The 24,071-nt window shown below is 38.9% G+C and overlaps 1 protein-coding gene across 1 annotated transcript in view; it reads right to left on the reverse strand.

Annotated features, from left to right (window-relative positions):
• Nucleotides 1-1,917: 1,917 nt before the first annotated feature.
• Nucleotides 1,918-24,071, reverse strand: part of RP1 (RP1 axonemal microtubule associated) — a 217,828-nt gene continuing 195,674 nt past the window's right edge. Inside the window, exons 50-59 of the mRNA XM_062633144.1 lie at nt 23,281-23,340; nt 22,792-22,970; nt 22,023-22,245; nt 17,425-17,579; nt 17,217-17,292; nt 14,231-14,309; nt 13,729-14,011; nt 12,275-12,353; nt 5,890-5,965; nt 1,918-3,296 (exon numbers count right to left, since the gene is read on the reverse strand). Of these exons, the coding sequence (XP_062489128.1) occupies nt 3,227-3,296; nt 5,890-5,965; nt 12,275-12,353; nt 13,729-14,011; nt 14,231-14,309; nt 17,217-17,292; nt 17,425-17,579; nt 22,023-22,245; nt 22,792-22,970; nt 23,281-23,340 (1,280 nt within the window). The 3' untranslated portion in view covers nt 1,918-3,226. The remainder of the gene's footprint in view (nt 3,297-5,889; nt 5,966-12,274; nt 12,354-13,728; nt 14,012-14,230; nt 14,310-17,216; nt 17,293-17,424; nt 17,580-22,022; nt 22,246-22,791; nt 22,971-23,280; nt 23,341-24,071) is intronic.

Genomic DNA, 24,071 nt, shown 5'->3' on the forward strand with positions numbered 1-24,071 from the left:
AGTGCAGCCTTGGCTGCAGTGCCCGTGACATGGTGGAGTTCTAGATTCTTAGGGCAATGAGGAGCAAGCTCACTACCCTGATCCTTTAGGAAGACAGACTTTGGCCTCTTCACGATAATGCCCTGGAGAGAAGAGAGGCCCAAGAAAGCTGATTAATGTTCAAGGATCACCTCCTCCAATCTGAGGAGTGTTGCATCCCATCAAAGAGGAAGTTTGTCAAAAATACTAGAAAGCCTGAGTGGATAAACAAGGAGCTTCTGGACAAACTCTAACACAAAAAGGAAGCCTACAGAGGGTGGAAGCAAGGACAGATAGGCTGGGAGGAATACAGAGAAATTGTCCAACATCCAGGGATCAGGTTAGGAAACCTAAAGCCCTGAAAGAGTTAAATCTGCTGATGTGGCTGTGTTCAAGGCCAGGTTGGATGGGGTTTGAGCAACCTTGTCTAGTGGAAGGTGTCTCTGCCCATGGCAGGGTTGGAACACGATGATCTCTAAGGTCCATTCCAACTCAAAGCATACTATGGTTATACTATGATTATCCTCCTCTAGCCACTGTCCTCTCACACAGATCTTCAAGGACAGGCTGCAGCAGTGAGAGGCAGCAGAAGGCAAACCCTTCTGTCCACTACAGAAGCCTTGCCTCTTCCAACTGGTTGAGTTACCTCACTACTCCTTCCAAGACTCCCATGGGTGCCAAATGCCTGGGTTTTTTGTTGACTCAGGCAGTCTCTTTTCCATCCTACATCTCTATTCCATGCAGAGGCATCAGTGGTATCAGCATCTGCCCAGGCTCTTCATAGGCAGGGCATGGTGCTGGGAGTTAAAAAGCAAGGCAGCACCCTTGCTGTGCAGCAACAGCAGAGTGCACACAAGGTAGCATCTCTGCAATGTCTCTGTCTTTGGCCAATAATTTTTGTCCAAAAATTGTCCCACTTGCAAGGGACAGAGATTAAGTGACTTCCACGCCAAACACAGCAGATATCACTGTACAGCATGTAGAAGAAGCAAGTCTGGAATTTGGCACTGGTCATAAGCTAAATATGCTAACTGGTGTGTCATCCGAGCAAGACCTGAGAAGGAGGTTCTTAGGATATTTCAGGTTTTCCTGTCAAAGTGTAAGCCCCTTGTAATATGTGCTTCAAGCACCCATCTTAAACAGGGGAAGTTCAGGTTGGATATGAGGAAGAAGTTCTTTACTGTGAGGGTGATGAAGCACTGGAATGGGTTGCCCAGGGAGGTTGTGAATGCTCCATCCCTGGCAGTGTTCAAGGCCGGGTTGGACGGAGCTTTGGGTGACATGGTTTAGTGTGAGGTGCCCTGCCCATGGCAGGGGGGTTGGAACTAGATGATCTTAAGGTCCTTTCCAACCCAAACCATTCTATGATTGTATGATTCTATGGTGCTCTTGAAATGAAGCCCTCTGCTGTGGTGGTTCTGTTAGTGAAAGGGTCAAGGTATTTGCACGGTTCTGAATCCAGAGAAGCGAACTGAAAACCTGATTTGTACACTGTATAGGTAGAGAAAATAATTTTCAAATATGGAAGGGAGCTGCAGAAGGAAGGTATTCACTGATAATAATGAAAAACAGATTAGGAAGGCATTATTTACACTTGATAAATCAGAAATGGCATCAAAGAGAGCTAGTATTACAAACTATTAATGAAAGACATAATAATGAAACAAATCACATAATAGATCACAACAAAGTGATTCAGTGTAATGAATACTGATGCTAAGTAAGTGAACTGTGTGCTCTGGGGATACAATTTCAAATCCATTCCAGTGTGTGTGGAAGATGTGTGAGCAGAAAGAGCGCTTTTAGGAGAAACTCACTGTTCCATTGCTCACCCTGATCACATCCACACCTTGTATTAGCTCTCCCTCTGATGACGTATAAGGTAAATAAAAATGAAATTACCTGCCAAGACCCATTATATATGTGTTTATTTTTGTGTGTGTCAAAGTAGCAACTGAAATATCATCATCTATGAAGATATCAGCAAACATTCCTCATTTCACAGAATAGTGTGAGTAAATAAACATTAAGCATATGAAAAAGACAGCCAGGCAATGTTTCATCAGCACAGATTAGAAACTCATTTAATTCCTATAATTGTAGAAAGGACATTGCTGTTACAGAACATGGTAGTGTCTTGAGAGTGAAATGGGACTAAAATTCAGATCTTCACACAGATTTTTATATTTTGGAGGTACTACAGAAGGAGCCTTTGATTAAACAGAGAGATGTCCTATGTAGCTTATACACAATATTAGTATTCTGGTCACACACATGAAACTTCAGGTGGTGTGCAAGTCGTGATTTGATTTCAGACTCATCTGTATCCTAAACCCTTCCTGAGTCAATTCTGGCAATTGTCAAAGCCTACCAAATCAAGCATTACTTTGTGCATTTGTAACTAAATATGTTTCTATTTATTGTGAATTTTCAAAAACAGTTTTGATTTTTTATTTTTTTTTTTGGTAAAGACATTCACAGATATAGCACTGCAAAGACAGTTAGATGGGTAAGAATGGGCACTGCAAAAACCATCCAGCTGAGCAGGGTGCTGCCTAAGCCTGCTAGTAAATTATTGCAGTGTTACTGGTAACAGCCTCTCTTAAGAGACCTTTTGGATCCAAAGGGTCTCAGCTGAGGTTCTGGCTCAGCTACAAGATTTTACAATCAAATGTCAGTGGGAGGCTTACTGACACAGGGTGAATGCCTGAATAACAAATCCTTTATTACTTTCTGTTATGGTCTTATAAAAAAAAAGGAAGCAATATATGGGAAGGATGAAGAGTTGTGGAAAAGGATTTTGAGAAAATCTAAAGTTTAATAAATGTTGAAATTGAAACAGATTCATCAAATTAATAAATATTGACAGATTTGACCCATGAGCTAAATTTAACTTACCCACAAATTGCTACTGAAGCAAAAATGTTTGAGTATGCTACTACACTTGCCTACCATTATGAATGCTCAGATCAAGTTCACAGAGCCATGTGCAGATTTAAATTTCTGTTTTCTAAATTTCAGTCATGCAAAGTTTTTGAGCATCTCTAATAGGATTGGAATGCAGTGTTCACATTAGACATGTTTAATTTACTGTGATGTTTTTAATACATTGTTTTGACATTCCTTCACAGCAATTATAATACCTTCAGAATTATAAAATACAAGTAAATCAGATCAGCATGAATTTGGGGAAACAACACACTCAGAATCAGAAATCAAGGAGCTGCGGATAAAGTTGCACTGTGGTGTGGCCGTCACTTTCATCCTCAGCAAGCCACCTTAAGGGAAAAACATAAAAAGCTGTCACAGACAGGGAACATATAAAACTTAACAAACAAATCATAAGAGCCTGCTTCTGCACCTTTGGATTTCTAGGAGACTTTTTACATTGGTTTATACAGAAGCAGTAACCAACCTGAAGAAAATGGTGGGTTTTTGTTGCTTTGGGGTTCTTTTAGTATCCATATATGCATAATTTAAAAATGAAATTAACTTTATAAATATATTTGTGAAATATTCATTTTAAAATTTGGTCATATAGGTGACAAGTAGATTGTTTCATTGAGCAGCATAAAATCAGGATAGAGGAAGGAAATCTGTTCTTTTATAGCAGGCTGTTGTCCATGTATTCCATTTCAGGGACTGTTTATTTCTCATATCAACTTGTGGGTTCACAAAATACTGAGTTGCATGGTGGGCCTAAACCCTGCTCTGTAAGAGCCTATGGAGATTTTACTGTTGATGGCAAATAGCCCCAGTTCAAAGTTCAGGTAGATCGATGTTAACTGGAACCTATTTTCCAAAACTGGAACCTAATTTCCAAAGAGAGTTAAAAAGCTTCTAATGCTTTTGCAAGTATTATGACTACTGGATGTGATGTCTACTGAGGAGTTAGTATGCGAGGGACTGAAAGCCAATGTAGTGTTAATGTAGCTCACATCTGAAGCTGCGCCACTGAATAACTGGAAGATATATGGCTGAAGCTAAACAGTTCCAGGATGAAACACAACTAATCTGGGCAGATAAAAATGAATATCTTTTAAAGATAGCATTTGTATGGGAAGAGTTTTTTCTTTGTGTCTTTGTGAGATGAATGAACCTATTCCACATTTACACAGTAGGCTATGAGATGATACTGGAACAGATTGCCCATAGAGGTGATAGATGTGCCACCCCTGGAGACATTTAAAGCCAGGCTGGATGTGGTTCTGAGCAACATGATCTAGTTGAAGATGTCCCTGTTCATTGCAGGGGGAGTTGGACTAGATGGACTTTGAAGGTCCCTTCCACCCCAAACTATTCTATGATTCTATAAGAAGCTCCATGTCTGAGCTGGAACAGGGATGTGAAACACAGTTTCCTGTATCCAAGGAGTGCCCCATAGCCTGTGGGTCACTGAGGTCCCTGGGGTGGATCTCCTAATCTCTTCTACTAAAACTGTTCCATTTTGAGCAAGTAGATATGCATTAAAGTAAGGATATGACTCTAACCCACCAAGGACTCAGTTAAATGTCCTAGCCAGCAGTCTGTAGAATCAATCTGTGTCAGTCACAATGATGTGATTCAAGTTCTTGCTCCAAATGGGTCTCTTAAATGCCTTTCTGTTTTTACCATAAGATTTTAAATTAAAATAATAAAAAAAAAAAAACAGAAAAAATGTTGCAAGCTATCTTTTTTAAGAATTTTTCTCTGACTGGTGTGGTCTTATAACTCTTATAAGCAAAAGAAGTGGAGTGAAGTGACATCAACTGAAACATCTATCTAGAAGATTAGATAGTACCTGAGCATGTGTTTGGAAGAAGTTTAATGAAGGGAAGTTTAATGATGTTGGAAGAAGTTTAATGTTGCTGAGGTTGGTAATGGCCTCATATTCTCATGACTTAGACTGCAGAGTGCAATTGACTATCCAAGAACTGAAAACAAATGTTCCTTTTTGGGTGCAGGGTTGGGATTTGGCTTCTATGAATTGTCAAGTTTACAGGAACATTTTGGGGAAGGATAAAATTAAATATTCTTGGCTACCATTTCTGCTTTCAGACCACTAGGTAACAGCCCTCTTTCTAGACATAGGGAACGTGTAAGTTTTCACGCTTGTCTGTTCTCCAAAATCTTTAAGCTGTCAACTGTATACTGTAGCAAACTGCCACTCGAAATGTACCTTTCAATTTAATTTCCAACTTCTGAAAATGTTTTGTTTCAGTTTGATGCAGAATGAAGTGGATCTTCTTTTTGTACATTAGAAGCCTTTTACCCCAGCACTCCTTTATCCAAGTAAATGTCTAAATTTAGATCATTACCCTCTTATATTACATTATAAAAATATTTCTTCTTTACCCTATTTGCTGAATATATCTTAGATCCATACTAAGCAGACACTGAAACAGAAGTATTTTAATATTGCTTTTGCTCAATAAAATATACTTCTTCTCCAGTTTTGTATCTATACTGCCATACCCTACCATCCTCCCACTACCACATACTGTGATTCCCTCCCATGCTTGTTTGCATACCCATGATATGCTTGTCAGAGCTATTTACACACTAATACTTGTGTAATGGTTCACCAGACAGCTTCTACCTCTTGGAAACGGAATGCTAATATCTTCTCTTGGCACAGGTACTAAATTGTGTCTCTCCCTCCTACAGTCCTCCAGTTATAATAACTTGGGAAAATATAGTGTCTTCCTCTGTTCTTGTGACAAATTAGTTTGAAGTTGGCCAAACAGTTCAAAAGTCACTGGGGATGGACTTGCTATGAACACAGCATGGTTAAAAAATTCTTATTGTTTTAGGAAACCAGAAGAGAAATAACTGAGAAACTAAAAAGACTACTACTAGTTCTACAGAGTGCTGAAGAACTGATCTACTGACCTGTTACAGTTGAAGCAGTACACTGAATTCCTAGATGCATCTGTTATTTCTACTTTTTCCAGAAACCATCCACTTGCTGTAGAAGGGGAAAAAAAGAGCAAATTTAATATAACCAAAACACAAATAAAGTATAAGTTTTCTGATTTCATTTCCAAATCCTGTGTGGTTCAATACTTCCGAATGTATTCAATATGAATAATAAAACTGAAAAGTAGATGATTCAAATTACTACCAACTTGTCTCAGTTTTACAGAGAAGGTCTTTGATTTTTTTGACAGAAGATATAAAGGAATATTTTTATTACAACTTAACTCATTTTTTCATATTGAACAAAACAGGCAGCAAGACAAATGAAACAGAGTGCATGGTGATATTGAATACATTCTTGAAATCCCATTTTGCTCTTTTAGGTGCTCTGAAATGCACTCAAAGTACACCCCTGATGGGCTTTGATCTTTGACATCCATCAAAACAATAAAAATAGGTAGACTTTATCAGTAGATGTAATTTCTTTAATGATAACCCAAGCCCTTAAATAATAGGAAAGCAGAAATTCTACTACTCCTTTTTAATAAATATATTTACACTTCTATAAACCAAGTGATGAATCTGAATGCTTCTCATATCCATATTTCTCCAACAGTCATGATTCAGAGTAGCATCTCCATATAGGCCAACAATCATCTGTTGCAACATTAAGAATATATTTACTGTTCTGCTAAAATCTCCTATTTTGCTGTGTGAAAAATACCTCCTTTCTTGTGCTATAGAATTTTATTTCATGGAATATTAAAATATGAAGAATTTAAAAATAAAACTTTATGCAGTGTTTGTGCTGACATCTTTAGTTGTGTTTGCCAATGTGAACACTTTATGACAACATTTAAAATCTAATTACAATTATATTGCTAGTAGCTGGAAACCTTTTGGTATCCTTTGTAAGTCCTAAAGATAAAATACTATTTTTTAGCAAATTATTTTGGTTTTCAAATGCTTGGAAAAATTACTAAGTAGGTTAAAACCAATAAAAATATTTTTATTTGCAAGTAGGCTAAAAGTGTAGTAGAAAATATTTGCAAATTATATCCATTTAGATAAAACCTTAAGGCATAATGATGTTCCTAACTTTTCATGGACATTTTCAAACAATTAACTAGTATAACTATGCCATAAAGGTGTCTACATTTTTCATCTTCAATTCGGGAGAGTAATTTGTTGGTATTGTGAAATACTTTTGGAACTTCTTTGATGAAATCTTGTGAATGGTTTAATATATCATAGACTCTACTTGGAATATATGACCTTTCATGAAATCTCTGGAATTTGGAGTCAATATTATCAGCAATAAAAATTTAGTCTCTCAAATTTACATGGCACTTCACAAACAGATATAAATGCATGTTTGCTCTCTTGAAAAGTTTAAAAGCTAATGTTTTATCCTTTACTGACAAAACTCTAACAGACCTTACTGAAATCTCCAGGTATGGAAAAATCTAGAGGCAGCTAGGAAAGATTAGCAAACAGATGAAACATTTCAAAGAGGTGTTATGTTTGAGAATGCTTATAAGAATAACAGCTGATGTGACAAAAGACACTTGGAGATAATTTCAGATAAAAATTCAAAGGAAGGTAGTCATGGATGTAAGATGAATCAACCTACATCAGCTGTGCTCAGAAGGCAGCATTAGTAGCTGAGACATTTATCAGGACACAGAAAGCAAAGATACTTATGTTGTTGAACGTTCAAAACCTAGGAAATAAAAATTCAACCTATATTTCCTCTGCAGATTTCTGTGAAGCTCTCACAATCATAGAAGTCTGCCAATATGGAGTTTCTTTCCCAGATCAATTCCAAGTTATGTGATTGCATGTACAGCAGCTAACACAAATACGATGAAAGTCAACAGGAGTATTTTATTTATTATAGATCAACAGGCTTGCTGGGTTTTCCTTTTGAGTTTTTAATACCATAATATGTACAACTGACTGGATAGTTACAAAAAACCTGTTCAACTTTTGCCTAAATATGACCTGCTATTGGAGAATTTTGCTTGATTCATCCAAGATACGATAAGCCCTTGCTGCCTATAGTGGCACATGTACTTAGGTAAATCAGGTTATATTAAACATAAACCTATTTCTTTCAGACAGGTTAAGCAAAATTCACCTGACTATAATCACAGTATCACAGTATGCTAGAGATTGGAAGGGACCTCAAAAGATCATCTAGTCCAATCCCCCTGCCGGAGCAGGAACACCTAGATAATGTTACACAGGAATGTGTCCAGGTGGGTTTTGAATGTCTCCAGGAAAGGAGACTCCACAACCTCCCTGGGCAGCCTGTTCCAGTGTTCCGTCACCCTCACTGAGAAGAAGTTTCTTCTCAAGTTTAAGTGGAACCTCTTGTGTTCCAGTTTGTACCCATTACCCCTTGTCCTACCATTGTTTGCCACTGAGTAGAGCCTGGCTCCATCCTCGTGACACTCCCCCTTTATATATTTATAGACACTTATAAGGTCACCCCTCAGTCTCCTCTTCTCCAAACTACAGAGACCCAGCTCCCTCAGTCTTTCCTCATAAGGGAGATGCTCCACTCCCTTAATCATCTTCGTTGCCCTGCGCTGGACTCTCTCCAGCAGCTCCCTGTCCTTCTTGAACTGAGGGGCCCAGAACTGGACACAATATTCCAGATGGGGTCTCACCAGGGCAGAGTAGAGGGGAAGGAGGACCTCTCTCGACCTACTAACCACCCCCCTTCTAATACACCCCAGGATGCCATTGGCCTTCTTGGCCACAAGGGCACAGTGTTGGCTCATGGTCATCCTGTCGTCCACTAGGACCCCCAGGTCCCTCTCCCCTACACTGCTCTCTAACAGGTCGTTTCCCAACCTATACTGGAACCTGGGGTTGTTCCTGCCCAGATGCAGGACTCTACACTTTCCCTTGTTATATTTCATCGTTATTCCCTGCCCAACTCTCCAGCCTGTCCAGGTCTCGCTGGATGGCAGCACAGCCTTCTGGCGTGTCAGCCACTCCTCCCAGCTTAGTGTCATCAGCAAACTTGCTGATAGTACACTCAATTCCCTCATCTAAATCGTTGATGAATATATTAAATAATACTGGTCCCAGTACTGACCCTTGAGGCACTCCACTAGTTACAGGCCTCCAACTAGACTCAGCCCCATAGACTACAACTCTCTGGCTTCTCTCCTTCAGCCAGTTCACAGTCCACCTCACTACCTGATCATCCAGACCACACTTCCTCAATTTAGCTGTGAGGATGCTGTGGGAGACTGTGTCAAATGCTTTGCTGAAGTCAAGGTAGACCACATCCACCGCTCTGCCATCATCCATCCACCGTGTTATTTCCTCATAAAAGGCTAAGAGATTGGTCAAACATGATTTCCCCTTGGTGAAGCCATGTTGACTGCCCCTCATAACCCTCTTATCCTTGATATGCCTTAAAATGGCACCAAGGACAAGGTGTTCCATCACTTTCCCAGGGATGGAGGTGAGGCTGACCGGTCTATAGTTACCTGGGTCCTCCTTCTTGCCCTTTCTGAAGACTGGAGTGACATTTGCTTTCCTCCAGTCCTCAGGCACCTCTCTCATTTCCCAAGACTTGGTAAAGATGATGGAGAGTGGTCTAGCAATGACTTCTGCCAGTTCCCTCAGCACCCGCAGGTGCATCCCATCTGGACCCATGGATTTATGGATGTCCAGATTGATCAACTGGTCTCTAACCCATTCCTCATCAACTAAGGCAAACCACTCCGTCGACCTGACTTCATCTGAGGTCTCAGGGGTACAGGGCTCTTCAGGACTGCCTGCAGCAGAGTAGACAGAGACAAAGAAGGCATTCAGTAACTCTGCCATCTCTGTATCTTCTGTCACCAGGGCACCCATCCCGTTCATCGTGGGCCTACATTGCCTCTGGTGTTAGTTTTATCTGCCATGTATTTGAAAAAGCTCTTTTTGCTGTCCTTGACCCTTCTCACCAGGTTTAATTCTAAGGAGGCCTTCGTCCTCCTAGCTGCCTTCCTACATCCTCTAGCAGCAGCCTTATATTCCTCCCAAGTGGCCAGCCCCTCCTTCCATGACCTGTAAACTCTCCTCTTCCACTTGAACATACCCAGCAATTCCCTATTTAGCCACACAGGTCTCCTGGCCCTCTTCCTTGACGTCCTACGTGTCGGGATGCTCTGATCTTGAGCTCGGAAAAAGCAATCCTTGAATGTCAACCAACTATCTTGGGCCCCTTTACCTTCAAGCAGCCTTGCCCATGGGATTTCCCCTAGCAATTGCTTGAAAAGGCCAAAGTTTGCCCTGCTAAAGTCCAGGGTTGCAATTCTACTTGGTATTCTACTGGTCCTACCACACAAGATCCTGAACTCCACCATCTTGTGGTCGCTGCAACCACGGCAGCCCTCAACCCTTACTGCTTCAACCAGACCCTCCTTGTTAGTGAGGATGAGATCCAGCAGCGCTCCTCTCCTGGTCAGCTCATCCACCATTTGCAGGAGGAAGTTATCATCCACACACTGGAGGAACCTCCTGGACTGTGGCTGGGTTGCCGAGTGGTCCCTCCAGCAAACATCAGGGAAGTTAAAATCCCCCACGACGACCACGGCCTGTGACTGTGAGGCCGCTCTCAGCTGCCTGTAGAAGGCCTCGTCAACTTCCTCACCCTGATCTGGTGGTCTGTAACAGACACCTACAACAGTATCGCCCCTGCCAGCCTGCCCCTTAATTCTCACCCACAGACTCTCAACTCGCTCGTCATCTGTCCCTGGACAGAACTCGGTGCACTGTAGTTGCTCCCGCACATAAAGAGCAACCCCACCACCCCTCCTGGCTGGCCTGGCTTTCCTGAAAAGGACATAGCCCTCCATGACTATATTCCAGTCATGTGAGCTGTCCCACCACGTCTCTGTAATTGCCACCAGATCATAGTCTCCTGACTTAACACAGGTTTCCAACTCCTCCTGCTTATTTCCCATGCTGCGCGCATTGGTGTACAGACATTCCAGGGAGCGAGCTGAGCACACCCATTTCACCCTAGGATTATAGGAGGCCTCCCAGTCTTCATCAGTTCTGGAGTGCTGCCCCACTGGGGCAAGCCCAGCTACAACCCCATCCCCCTTCGAATCTAGTTTAAAGCTCTCCAAATGAGCCCTGCTAATTCGTGCCCCAGCATCCTTTTGCCTCTGTGAGACAAACCTTTCACTTGTCATTGTCCAGACTGGTGCCCTATAAAACCAGCTGTTATCAAAGAATCCAAAGCCCTGCCTGTAGCATCAGTCTCGAAGCCAACTGTTTATGAACTGAATCTTCCCATTCCTTCCCACATCAGTGGAAGATGGAAGGAGTGCGGAGAAGATCACTTGAGCCCCAGACTCTTTCACCATCTGCCCCAAGGCCCTGTAGTCTTTCTTCATCCCCCTCAGACTGCGGGAAGCAGCTTCCTCCCCACCTGTCTGGAAGACCAGAAGCAGGTAGTAGTCTGTCAGGTGCACCAGGTTGGGGAGCGCCCTGGTGATATCCCTGATCCGGGCTCCAGGCAGACTACACACTTCCCTATGATGAGGGTCAACTCTGCATATCGAGCCCTCTGTTCCTCTAAGAAGGGAATCCCCTACTACAATGACTATAATATCTCAATCCAACTGGACCTTTTTGAATCGAGTTGTACATTGCCTGCAAATTCTGTTTATATATTTATATATCTTTAGGGGGTTTTAGACCCACTAAATGTAAGCTCAAAATCTTATATGCCCTAGTCTCCTTTCTTATGTTTTTTGTAAAACTCAGGTTTTAGGAGATTACGTGTAATACACTGTAACGTAGAAACTGTTTCCATCATCATGTGTGGGTATGTACTGTAGCCAAAGCCTAACATCAGGGCAAGATCTGGTGCACAGTAGTTTTCTTCTCATAGTTTGACTTTCACAAGAAGAAAAGCTGTATGTCTATCAGAGGGAGCTACAGTATGCTATGACAAGGGTCCCAGCATTGCCCAAACATTTCTTAGATAACATTGAATGCATGGAAATTTTAGTCTGCAGTTTGAAAATTCAATCCTTTGTTACTTAAGACCTTTAATAAGAGGTCTTAAGAGGCTGAGCAATGTTAGAAGGATAAAGCCTTCTGAGGTTTATGCTAATGAGATCTCTGTTAGGAAAAAAAATAATTAAGGTAAAGTCAAGGGAAAAGTGATAGAGACAGAGGGGGTATAAGCAAGAGGAGTCAAACTGACCTCATTTGTAAACAGATTTGTATTAGCTAGCTCTAGCTGTAGCATGACTTCAAAAACCTTTCCAAATGTCAGGCAGATCTTTAAGCAGAAGGTTTTTACAAGGCTACTGAGTGCATGCAGTATACTCACCGAATCCTTTTCCATCGTGACCAATTTCAATCGAATGTAGGTTGCCCAAGTGTTTTGTCTTAATCTTGAATGTATCAACCTTTAGTATGAAAACACACTTGTAAAAAAAAAATATACTGATGTCTGAAAACTTACACATTTGCTTAAGTCATTTCTGAGAGTAATTCAAATGTAATAATACTGATTCAAAATAGGTGGCTGACACCTCATGTAGTTTATTCTCCTTACTGACAACCTGTGGTATAGATCCCCTCCTATTAAGTCTTAGTTTAAACATGAACGATTAACTTTTCAACTTCTAGGATACTCCTTACCTCTTTCCTGACTTTCATCTATCAGGCAAATATTTTTGCTCTCTTATGAATTCTCAAATGATACAAACTTCTAAAATGTTTTCGGTATACGATACATAATTATACATTCAAGAATGTAAAAAATAAACGCTTTTACTACATGTACCATTTTAATTTAAAATATTACCTTGTTTCATATGGCAGGGTTTTTTTATATTAGACATTAGACATAGAAGATATTTGACATATAGACATATAAGACATTTGTCATCACTGGCTACCCATTGACTTACCTGGATTGCTAACAAGATTTCTACGCACCTACTTTTCTTTTTCAAAGAGCAATGACAACTCCTGTGTAGTACTAGGCAAAGGAAAATACTACTCAAGACACTTTCTTACTTGCCTATAAGTAACTAGGTTTATTAACCTCAGTATGGAAGACAGTAGATGGGTAAAGAACTTTTAAAAAATATTCACAGACATCCTGGATGAAAAATGCAAGTAAAAAGATGTCTAGTATTGCTGGAGATAATGAGGTAGATTGCATAAGGAAGATATTTTAGCTGGAGTTTTAATTATTCAGTCATTACCTTTCAAGAAGTCCATGGCAGAAATATATGGAAAATATGTTTATTTCTTGCTACATAAGGGTAACCATCATTATATTCCATGGAAAATGGAGGAATTCTTTTGCTAGATTAATATGTTTGTTAAAATAGAAAGTTCTGATAAGGTACTAGGACATCATGCAGAGAACTGTCATTCTCATGCAAATATCTGTACCTGAACTAGGGGTCTCTGAATAGTAGCCTAAAGCATGATGGATATCAGAATCAGGTTGATGTGCATGGTTCCACTTTATCTGGTTATAGGCTTACACACTCAGTGAGGCTCACAGCACCAGTTTCCATGGTAAAATAACATGATGGGGTGTAAGAGACTGATGTACTCTCAAGCACAATATTCAAAGTTTGTGCAACAGTGATGGATATTGCACATATGTGCACGTGCACAAGCAAGGCATGTTGTGCATTTCAGATCAAGAAAATGCATAACTTGGCAAATGAGCAGGTGTAATATGAAGATGCATTTGGGACAGAGACAGGAAAGCAACAGTTAGCTAGATATGGACACATCCTATAAAATGTATGGACTCACCTTTCCTCTTTCAAAGGGGTCTTGATGCTCCAGTGACTGAGAGAGTTGAAATACCTCAGATTTGTCCTCATTCCCAAACAAAATAATGTGCACGTTGGCATCAGTCCCTGCTCCCCTTTTGTCACCTGTGTATACTTTAATAGTATACTCTGTCAGATTTCTTCCTTGACTTCTGTCTTTATGTAAGTTATCTCTGTCATTCTTTTTTTTGTCTTCTTCAATAATAAAAGTTACTGGGATTTCTCTCTGTATTTCTGCCTTATTTTTACCCACAAAAAGAGCTCTGAAAAACAAAACCATGTTTTTGTGGTAAGGAAATCATATGTTAAATAAGATAAAAAAAAATCCTGTGAATTTATGTGGGACATTTAAAGATAGACTGATTTTAAAAATATCCATTGACTGAACCACTCTGTGACAGTTATTTTAATTCAATGCCTGCTTAGTGTTTTCAACTATTGTACTATAACTAAAAAATGACTAGCTTTACCAATATACTTACTCATTCACTTCAAATACATAGATAGGATGCTCCTTTGCAGCTTCTTTCAAATGCAATTTTTTGATGTCCAGTTTGCAGTCTACAAAGGAGGAAATAAAGTATAGTGAAAACGTTGTACTGTATGTCAAGGAATCAGGTAAAGTCTGTTGTTGATATACCTGGGTCATTCCTACTGTATGAAAGCATCATTTATTAATTCATTTATGAATACCAAGAATTAAATTAAAAATCCTGGAACCATCATAACATCCTTAATTCTTTTTCCTATTTGAAACCTCAACTTAGAAATTTAGGAGTTCTTTGTCTAGTGAAGCAGAGGAATATTGTCCTCACTGTTCTTGGACAGGCATGCAGGCAAGATTCAGCACCACTCAGGCAGACACAATTGAGGAGGAAAAGCAGAGGTAAATCTGTGGTGCTTCCTCCTCGGGGAGTGGTTGACCAAAGGGCTGGAGTTCCGTTCCATATGCAGCACAAAGAGGATCTCCTTAGGTGGCAGATATGAATGAAGTTTGGCGACTCGCTGTATACCTCTGCTGTTTGAAAAATATTGCTCTCTTACTTAAACTTCCTTTTGAATTTTCTGCTAGGGGCTGTGAGAGACTGATCTGAAATCAGACTCCACTGTCCATTGTCTCAAAGACTGGTCTGAGAAGCTGAGAGGGTATTCCACCTATCTTTTGTCTCAGGGATGGGTGGCAGGAGTTGAGATAAGACCCCTGTGTCCATTGCCTGCGAGAAGGGTGAGAACTAGGACTCCATCTGAGGGATGAGTGGGAAAGAGCTAAGACTCTTCTGCCCATTACCTTGAGGACTGGTGTGAGGAATTGCTACCCATTATCCCAAGAATTGCTGCAGACCTGAGAGAGAGAGAAAGAGAGAAAGGGAGAGAGAGAGAGAGACAGAGAGAGGAGAAGAGTGTGTGTGTATGTGCAGACACATGCAGTTGAAGAGCTGGCTGCAAGACCAGGGAAACTGGTCCACCAGGAACATGTAATACATGACATGAAGAACAGAAGTACTCCCCCCAAGTCATTATAAAAGGGGAGAAGGTAATCACCAAGAGGCACATCGACAGGGAGCCATGAGGATGACTCCAGAAGGACACCTCCGTGAGGACACTCTCCACCAATGACTACTGCAGACCCTGAGGGACACCCTCCATGAGATATCACCATGAGGGCAACTCCATCAGGACACCTCCATGGGGTACCTTCAAGGGTATGACTCCAGAAGGACACCTCCATGAGGACACCCACCTCCAATGACTACTATGGACTCTTGGGGGACACTCTGCTCCGATACCAACTACAAACCCTGAAGGACTCCCATCACCAACGACGATGACAACCGATCCCTGGGACACCTCTGGATCCACGGTGGTGACTCTCCCTCTCTCTCAATCTGCACCTCTAATCCTTGCTTCATTTCCTTTTTTCCAATCTGTCCTATTGCTATCCCCTTTATTACAATAATTTCTCTTTTTTATAATAACTGTCTCTTTGTAACAAACTTACTAACCGATTACGGTACTTGACCTTGTTTCTGTCTTAATTTCCCTCTTGGGATCATGACCTGAAACAGGGTCTGGCACTGGGGTTTTCCCCAGTTGGACCCTGACAGGGGCTTATAGGCATGTGGTCTATATAGACATGCTGTCAATAACACTGGCCTCAATCTCTTACCACTAGTTAGTCATGAAGACTATTAATTTTCCATTCTCTTCTATTATTTTTCCCTTCAGTCCTTTTCAGCAAACTACATCCTAATATCTTTTACCTACTATCCAAGTTCCTTTGATTCTGCCAAGAGGAGTCTAACTTAATGGGCTCAGGCTACTCAGGAGAAATCCAAGAATACTGTGTTGCACTCAAGACCTGCCTGGACAGTGCACAGAGAAAGACAGAAACTTCAGGAAGGGATCTTGAATCACTTCATCTTAAAAACCTGCTCAGATACTGGAAGAACCATAAATGCATTAGAGCAACACTCTACCCGATGTGACCAGTCCCGCAGTGTGTACATCACCTTATATGCTAAACAGCTTTTGTGTTTGGGGTTTTTTGGTTCAAAATCTTGTTCCAAGCTAGTCTTAGTCCAAATAAGTCTAGACACAATATGGACACCCTTACTGATCTAAAGTATTTTCTCATCTAACTCCTTTGGAAGAAGTGTATTATACATCTGCCCAATACTTTCTTCATTACACACAGAGCCAATCAACCCCAAAGTCCCTCCTTTGTCAATCTTACTTTCAAACCTGACTGGAAAACCCTTGCCTGTCACACTGTCTGTGGTGCCCTTTAGCAATTGCCATGTTCAGTGACTGTGTCAGGCACATGGCCATAGTTAACTTTCACAACTGAAACTGTGAGAAATAAAAGTAGTGAGCTATATGCCTTGTTCTCTAATGGCACCATGTGTTAATTTACAGTTCATTATCTGAATATTCCTTAGTAGCCATCCTAAAGGTGAGGCAAAGAGATCATAAAATCATAGAATCATAGAATTTTAATGAAATTCAGTGACAAAACTTCTGATTGCGTAATAAAGTTAAAATCCCCCTCCGAATGTCACATGGAGGAAACAGAACGGGCAAGGAAAACAATGAAAATAAATGAATGACAGAAGGAAAATTAAACAATATCATTTTCTTATGTGAGTTTTAATTATTCTCCTGGTTCATTTATTTAATAAATCAGATATTAATTGCAGAATATAATTATTCATCTTAATTGTCTGTTTTTCTTTCTTCTATGGAAAGGAATAGTTTACTTTCTTGATGGAATAATGATACAGCCTTTAGATCCAAGGATTTTAACATGTCAAAATATAGGAGTTTGCTTTACAAAATATTAAGTTTTAGCAAAAAGAGTCAAAGGAAATTAATCAGGATTTAACTCTGGCAATAATTTCATTGCTTTTAATGGGAGGCTAGCTTTATGATTCACATAATTGACTTTAGAGAGCAGCAAAAGTACTTTACCTGTTTTACTGCTGAACACAAGAACAACTTTATCCAGTTCTCCTAACTCCACAGCATCCACGGTAACTAGAAATGACTAAAATAAAATTATTTAGTATTACAATCTTAAACTATATTACTGAAGTGTATAGGAAGATTTGAAAACAATACATAGGAATTACAAGAATAGATTAAAGAATAAATTTTAAAGTACTTTAAGACAGAGTACCTCTTTGTCCTCTTCCTGCTGGACATTCTGCAACGACCAGAGAAGGGATCTGTCCCCAGTGTCACCATGAGTACCATATATACATGCAGTCATATGTAACAAATTTCTCTCACTCAAAATATTTCTAGAAAATACTGTGAGATGATATGTAACCACTGAAATACCAAGCAGAAAGAGATATTATCAAGGCTGTGCCACAACCTTGCACAGATATTTGACAACATAGCAATGTGCAGTCACATGTAATTGAAAATTCAAATTCTCAAAAATGATAGTAAATTTTTTTTTCTATTTTTTCCATAATTTTGTCTTGTATCTATAAATATTGGTAATACTGAAAACTTTACATTTAGCTAGAGAAAAGAATGCCTATGCCTGAAGTTGTTCGTAATAGCACATTATGGAAAAAGTACGAGTCTGTTGCCTTTTACTATTTATGTTGAACACCTAATACATAAAATCCTAATAGGTCTCAGACAATCAATTACTTTGGGGATCTTTACAAAGAGTAACTTTGGTTGGGAAGACAAGTCCTTCAGATTTCATCATCTAAGAGATGGAGAGAGAAGCTCGTAGCATGGAATTTGGAGCTACTGCTACTGCTTTGAACTTCAATATGATGGAGCACAACTGCTGACTATTAGAGGTTGCTTGGGAAGAAAGGTCTATCTCAGCTGAAGCCACCCATAAATTTCTGTTGTTTGTGATTTATATATAGTGCTTATAGCTATTTAATTGAAGACAAGATGACAACATCTGTACACCTTTGAAAGTACACAGGGCAGCTGTTTATATTCATTTGCATTTTACTTACGGAAACAAATGATGTGACAGTCCTGAATATTTACCTCTTTTAATCACCTAATCATCTCCTTTTTATTCCTGGAGATGCCATGGTGGAAGGGCGTGAGCCCTGACCTTGCAAAAGGCTTCTATAGAATGAAGCTCTTCTCAGAGCTTAGATCAGTGAGTCAGCTGTCCCATACAGGACTGTGGGCATAAACTGATTACTTGCATCCTTTGGAAGTCAAAAAGACAAAGTCCAGGTAAAGCAGATAACAAGCTGTTATCAGCTTTCAAATCTAATGACCATCTAAAATACTGAGTTCAGTAAAAGAACCACCTCTGTTCTATGGTCTTTGCCTGCTGCAGTTGAGCAGGTGCATGGAAAGAAATTCATAGTGCAAAAAAAGGTATTTAGTTTTACCTATAAAGGTTAAACTTAGTAAAAGCCGAAGTAGTAGGGGATACAGCTAAGTTTAAAAAGGAAGTAAAAAAACTGATGCTGCGTAAAGAGCAGCAAATCATGGCTTCGTAAGATACAAAAGTTTAAATACAAGGACTGTATGGAATATGGTGGGTGGTGGTATAATGAAGATGAAGAATCAGGAAAGGAAACTGTGCATTTGGTAAGGGGTGCTATGCAGCAAGTGGGTCACTACACAGAACAAAGAAACCTGTGCAGTGTTATTTTTTGCTATAATTCTGATTTTCTGAACATTTTATTTTACTTGACCTCTGTTTTGACAGTCTCCCAGATCTGAAACTTGGGAAGTGAAGCTGGACCAACCTAAAACAAGTGAAAGGATTGCATTTGGAAGTCTTGTTTGTTGGATCCCTGTGTCAGAGAGCAGCAAGAGTGGGCCTGTCCCATGAATGTGGACAAGACAGGAGCTGAGCAGGACCTCAGTGCAAGCAGTTCTTTCACTGACTGGGCAGCAGTCCTGTGGTATCTGCGTGTGTAAGGCTGAGCTGTTAACAGTCCCATATGCAGCAAACAGTGAACAGTCCCATATGCAGCAAACAGTGAACAGTCCCATATGCAGCAAACAGTGAAAAAGATCTGGGAATCATCCTAGTGACAGAGATGGGAACAGCAGGAGAAAGGACCAGACACAAGACTGAAAGTAAGGCTACAACGCAGTTCCAAGGTTTATCCAGAAGACAACATCAGAGGGAGGACTAAGGACAAATGCACGTCTGGTGTAGTTCAGGCATGATCTGAAAATGACACTCTGTGCCCATTATGGCTGGAGGTTCCAGGTGAGTCTGGCCAAGGCAAGTAAGATCTATTGTCTTATTGTGGCCTTAACATGCTGAATTAAATGAATTTTGGATCAGATTATACAGTGGATAGAAGAGGCAGAGTACCTTGTACACAGAAGGGCAATTGGAGGAGACTAAAGGCTAAAATGTTCAAATGGTAGTCTTTTTCAGGGGATCACACCATAACAGTGCAAATGTGGGCAAGTAACCTTTTATCTCTGTAGTGTATTGAATAGATTGGAAAGATAAAAGATGAAAGAAATCTCTGAACAGAAGTTTACATATAATGATAACATATATGAATGTTGCATCTCCATTAATTTTATAAAATTCTAATGATTTCATAATCTCAGTGGGAATTATGGCTTTGTGTTAACTTTGTGGAAATAGCTATTTGAAAGTAGCATAATACATCTTTTTTTCACCTTTTTGTTATTTAATTGTTTTGCCTTAAAAGCTATAGTACTGCAAAATTCACCTTCTGTACAGACGTGTATGAGAGGGAAAGAGAACACTGTTTCATCCTGGGGGATCCTTGAGATGTAAGCATCTCAAAGGAAGGTATAGTGAAGAGGAACTATTTATTTATGTAGTCAGCTGGAGGCCTCTCTCCATTAATATACCCAAAGGCACAGGAGTGCATAGCCAGATCTAAGGGTCTGCACAGTACTTTATCAACTGTTTTGGTGGTTTCAATTAGCTATTAGTATATGCTTCATCAATATCCCAAATACAAAATAAGGAAAAGATAACTAAGAGGTGAAATACTAAGGCAGTCTATGAGTGACAGAGCTGTATCTGAAATTGAACAGCACATGGCTTCTGGTTAAGGTGATTACAATCAGCCACTTTCCATTCCAATTAACACAAGATTGGGTTTGCTTTTAGCTGAGAAAAAGAAAACCAAGAAAAAAATAGATTAGATTTAGAGAGCTGACAGAAAAGCAGATCTGTTTTGCACCATAAATTTCAAGTCAGTGTGTAAAGGATCCCTTTGAGCTCCATGTATGCCACCTGCTGTGGAGCTGCTTAGAGCTTTCTTGGACATAAAATGGCAAAGATTTGGGAGAATATGTTTTTTCACTGTCCTATTGAACACTTCTAAAGCATGTGTGGGAAGAAATAAGTGCAACAGATAAGCTATTTTGTTTGGTTGGCTTTTCTTTTATCTAAACACATAGGTAATATAGTACCTATTCCTTTTTTTGAGATTTGCTTAATCTCTTGATCTCAAGCATTTTACAAAGAATTAAATATTAAAAAAGAAAAAAAAAAAAAGGAGATTTATTTTTTAACCTAGAGGTCGGTGATAGAGCCAGAGTCCGAACCAAGATCATGAGGGTTCCAGTCTCACTGGCCATTTATCACCCACACTGCATCTCTCTCTCACCATTTCAGTGTGCTAGTAATGTATCCTCAATATTTCTGCATGTGACAGCAATAAGGCTTTTGCAAAGGGCATATTTATGTGCTTTATGGTAATCTGAAGGTCCTCTTTGTTTCAATCTTGTGTATGATGGAAGCCATTAAGCCCTGTTCTGTGCCTGTACTGTACAAGTCTTCAAGTGAAAATAACAGCTCTAAGCAATATAAAATCTAAACCCTAAATAGAAAATTTAAGTTTTCAGTTGCAGGCAATTTATGAAAAAAAAAAACAACAAAACAAACAAACAAAAAAACCACAAACAACCCCAAAGCGCTTTTAATTCTACTGAAATTATTTTCATGCTTACATTTAGACACATGCAAACACCTCACTGAAACAGAGCCATAAATTCCAGTCCAAAAGCATATTGGGGTTAGTCATTTAACACCTTCTTCGTCACTCTTTGGATGAACTGACTTATTCTTTACTCAGGAAACTCATTTGTTTTCTGCTTAAAACTCAGGCACAAATAATTTGAATATTAAATATCATTACTTAGTCTGTTTATTAAATTGAGGACTGTTCTGTCATATGGTGGCATTCAGTAAACATTAGAAGAATATGGAAGATATAGTGGATTTTAGCTGAAAGAGTTTCTTTTATTTTGCTTAACAAAGGTGAAGTTCATAAGGAAATTGAGCTAATTTTAACAGGCATAAATATTTGTAGTGGATAAAGGTAATAAAGCTGATGCTTATATGTAGCTTTGATCTGTTATTTACTGAAAATCTTTGGAATGTGCAAACAAAAAAAGTCATTTAATAGTGAATGAGCTATAAAAAATCATATTGTCAATGTGAGTAATATAAGCAGCTGAGAACTAAATAAAGGAGACCAGAAATATTAAAATATTGCAAGAAAGGTATGTTTCTTACAAACTGTTCTCTGGAGCATATAATAATAGTTCTGTGCAATCAAATGAATATTTCATTTCCCACTTTATGGTACAAAAATTAAGCTGAGTGGGTAGTATTTTCCTTCATACATTTTAAATTCTTATCCAGACTTTATGAATCATTAAAAAAAGACAATAATTTTTTTTGTTTTGATAAAGATTTCAATTGTCATATTAGGACGTGTTAACCTCCTGGATCACGCTACCACTTTAAAGTAGATTTATACCTACCAGAAAGTGCTTCTCTTAATGGCCACTCTACAGGGAATTCAATCCATCTGTCTCCATTAAAAGAAAGAGGAAGTGTTTTATTTATGGTGAGACGAAAGGTATCTAGGGTTGATGTGTTCTGCATTTTAAAGTAACAAGGATACAACTGGGATATGCTGTTTTCCAAACTCTGGAGACCAAATCTCACTTTATAAAGCGTTCCCAAATCAGATGGTAAGTGTATCTAGGAAGCAATGAAACAAGGAGTTAATATCTCAACAGAGATATATAGGTATACGCATAGCTAATTTAGGAAGAGAGGAACTTTTCTCTAAAGGCATCAGCATGGACCTAGCCCTATTTGCATCAGCCTTGGTGCTAAAAGTCCCGCTGAGTTCAAAGGCAGCAGAACCAGGTTGAATGTAAGCACTTATGGAACTATTAGCTTTGTACTCTAGGGCCATTCATTGTAATTATTCTATCAAATTCAAATTACATACTGCACTGATTTCTAAATGTGCACACTTACTGTTAATGCCATTTAAATTGATATGCATTATTAACTATGACTATTTGTTGTCAAAAAAAAATTATAGAATACCCTTGATCATCATGAACTTGAGAAAGCCAAAAATTAAAAATAAAATCTAGTTTGCAACTGAATATTTCAGTTCTGCTTTTCTTGAATATTTGAACAATAATATCTGCAATATTTACAGCACTACATGATTATTTCTCTCTAAAAATAAACTCAAAATTTAAATATAGACAAATGTATAGATTATTTTACATCATATGTTATTTGGTTTTTAGCCCGATGTTCCACTTTTTTTTCCATGGAAACTAGATTCGACTTGCCGTTGCTTCCATAAAAAACCATAACCAACTTGGATAAAATTTCTGACAACTTTTCAAAGTCTGTATATTTTTCTTCTTGATATTTTGTGAAATAAATCCTCCATCTGCCTTCTGAACAAACAAAATAAGGAAAACAAAAAGAAAAAAATAGATTAAAGATGTTCTGTTCTCAGATATTAACTAGAGTACCTGAGATAAAATTCCCAAGACATGTCTCAGCCTACATGGGGAGCATTAATATTATAAGCACTTCATCTGGGTGCTGATCAGCTCCCTGTGTATATTTCCATTTCTTACTATTACAAAGGGGGAAATATTGTCAGTACTAGTAAGTGTAATGATGTATTGTGGTGAAAATATTCTCACATTATTATTTCAGAACTAATGAATAAAACAGTCAATGTAATGGCAGAAGAGATACCTGAATTCATTTGCTCTTTTCCTAAAGGCCAGGCAGAAGTGCTTTTTCTCTCCTGAGTTTCTAATTAAAAAAAAAGATTGAAGACCAAATTAATACTTTTGTAGAACAGTGTCTAAATGGTAATAAATGCCTGTATTCATCTCTACTGAGGCAATTGACTATTATATCATTTAGATTAAAGATTTAACTAGGAAGTATACAATGTGATTTTCTACTTAAGCATCATCTCCTACATATCATCCTATTTAATGAACTGACTCTAGAGCTAGCTTTTTACTATAAAATCACTGTGACGTGAAGATTCAAGTATTTTTCATTTTAAATAATTTCTGTTTCATGTAAACAACTTACGCTCTGGATATATCAGACATAATTAGATGTATTTAATGCCCATTTTAGCAGCTGATGTTCCTCCCACTGCTAGCAGCTCCCACTGATTTCAGCGGGATTTGTTATAGACCAAAACTACTTATAATAATTTGATAGAGGCCTGAACTAGAGATGAAAATCCTTATTTTGAGAGCACAACCAAGTCTGGATTTGTCAATTATTGTATTATAAACCTCACTTTCTTCTTTTACCAAATCAGTGCATTCTAGTAGAAACAGAAACATACACATATACATACAACCTTAAACACACTAAATATTCCTATATTTTATTCAGAAAAGCCCCAACTTACAATCTAAAAGAAAGATGAAATTATTTGCTTTTCCACCATAATAGCTTCCTCTTTTTCTCTCCAGATTTCAAAAGATCAAAAGTTAGGGATGATAGAGCAGAGGAAATGG

Source organism: Pezoporus occidentalis, unplaced genomic scaffold (genome assembly GCF_034315485.1).
Source record: "Pezoporus occidentalis ecotype Australia unplaced genomic scaffold, CSIRO_AGI_Poc_V1 ctg4, whole genome shotgun sequence".
Taxonomy (NCBI): domain Eukaryota; kingdom Metazoa; phylum Chordata; class Aves; order Psittaciformes; family Psittacidae; genus Pezoporus; species Pezoporus occidentalis.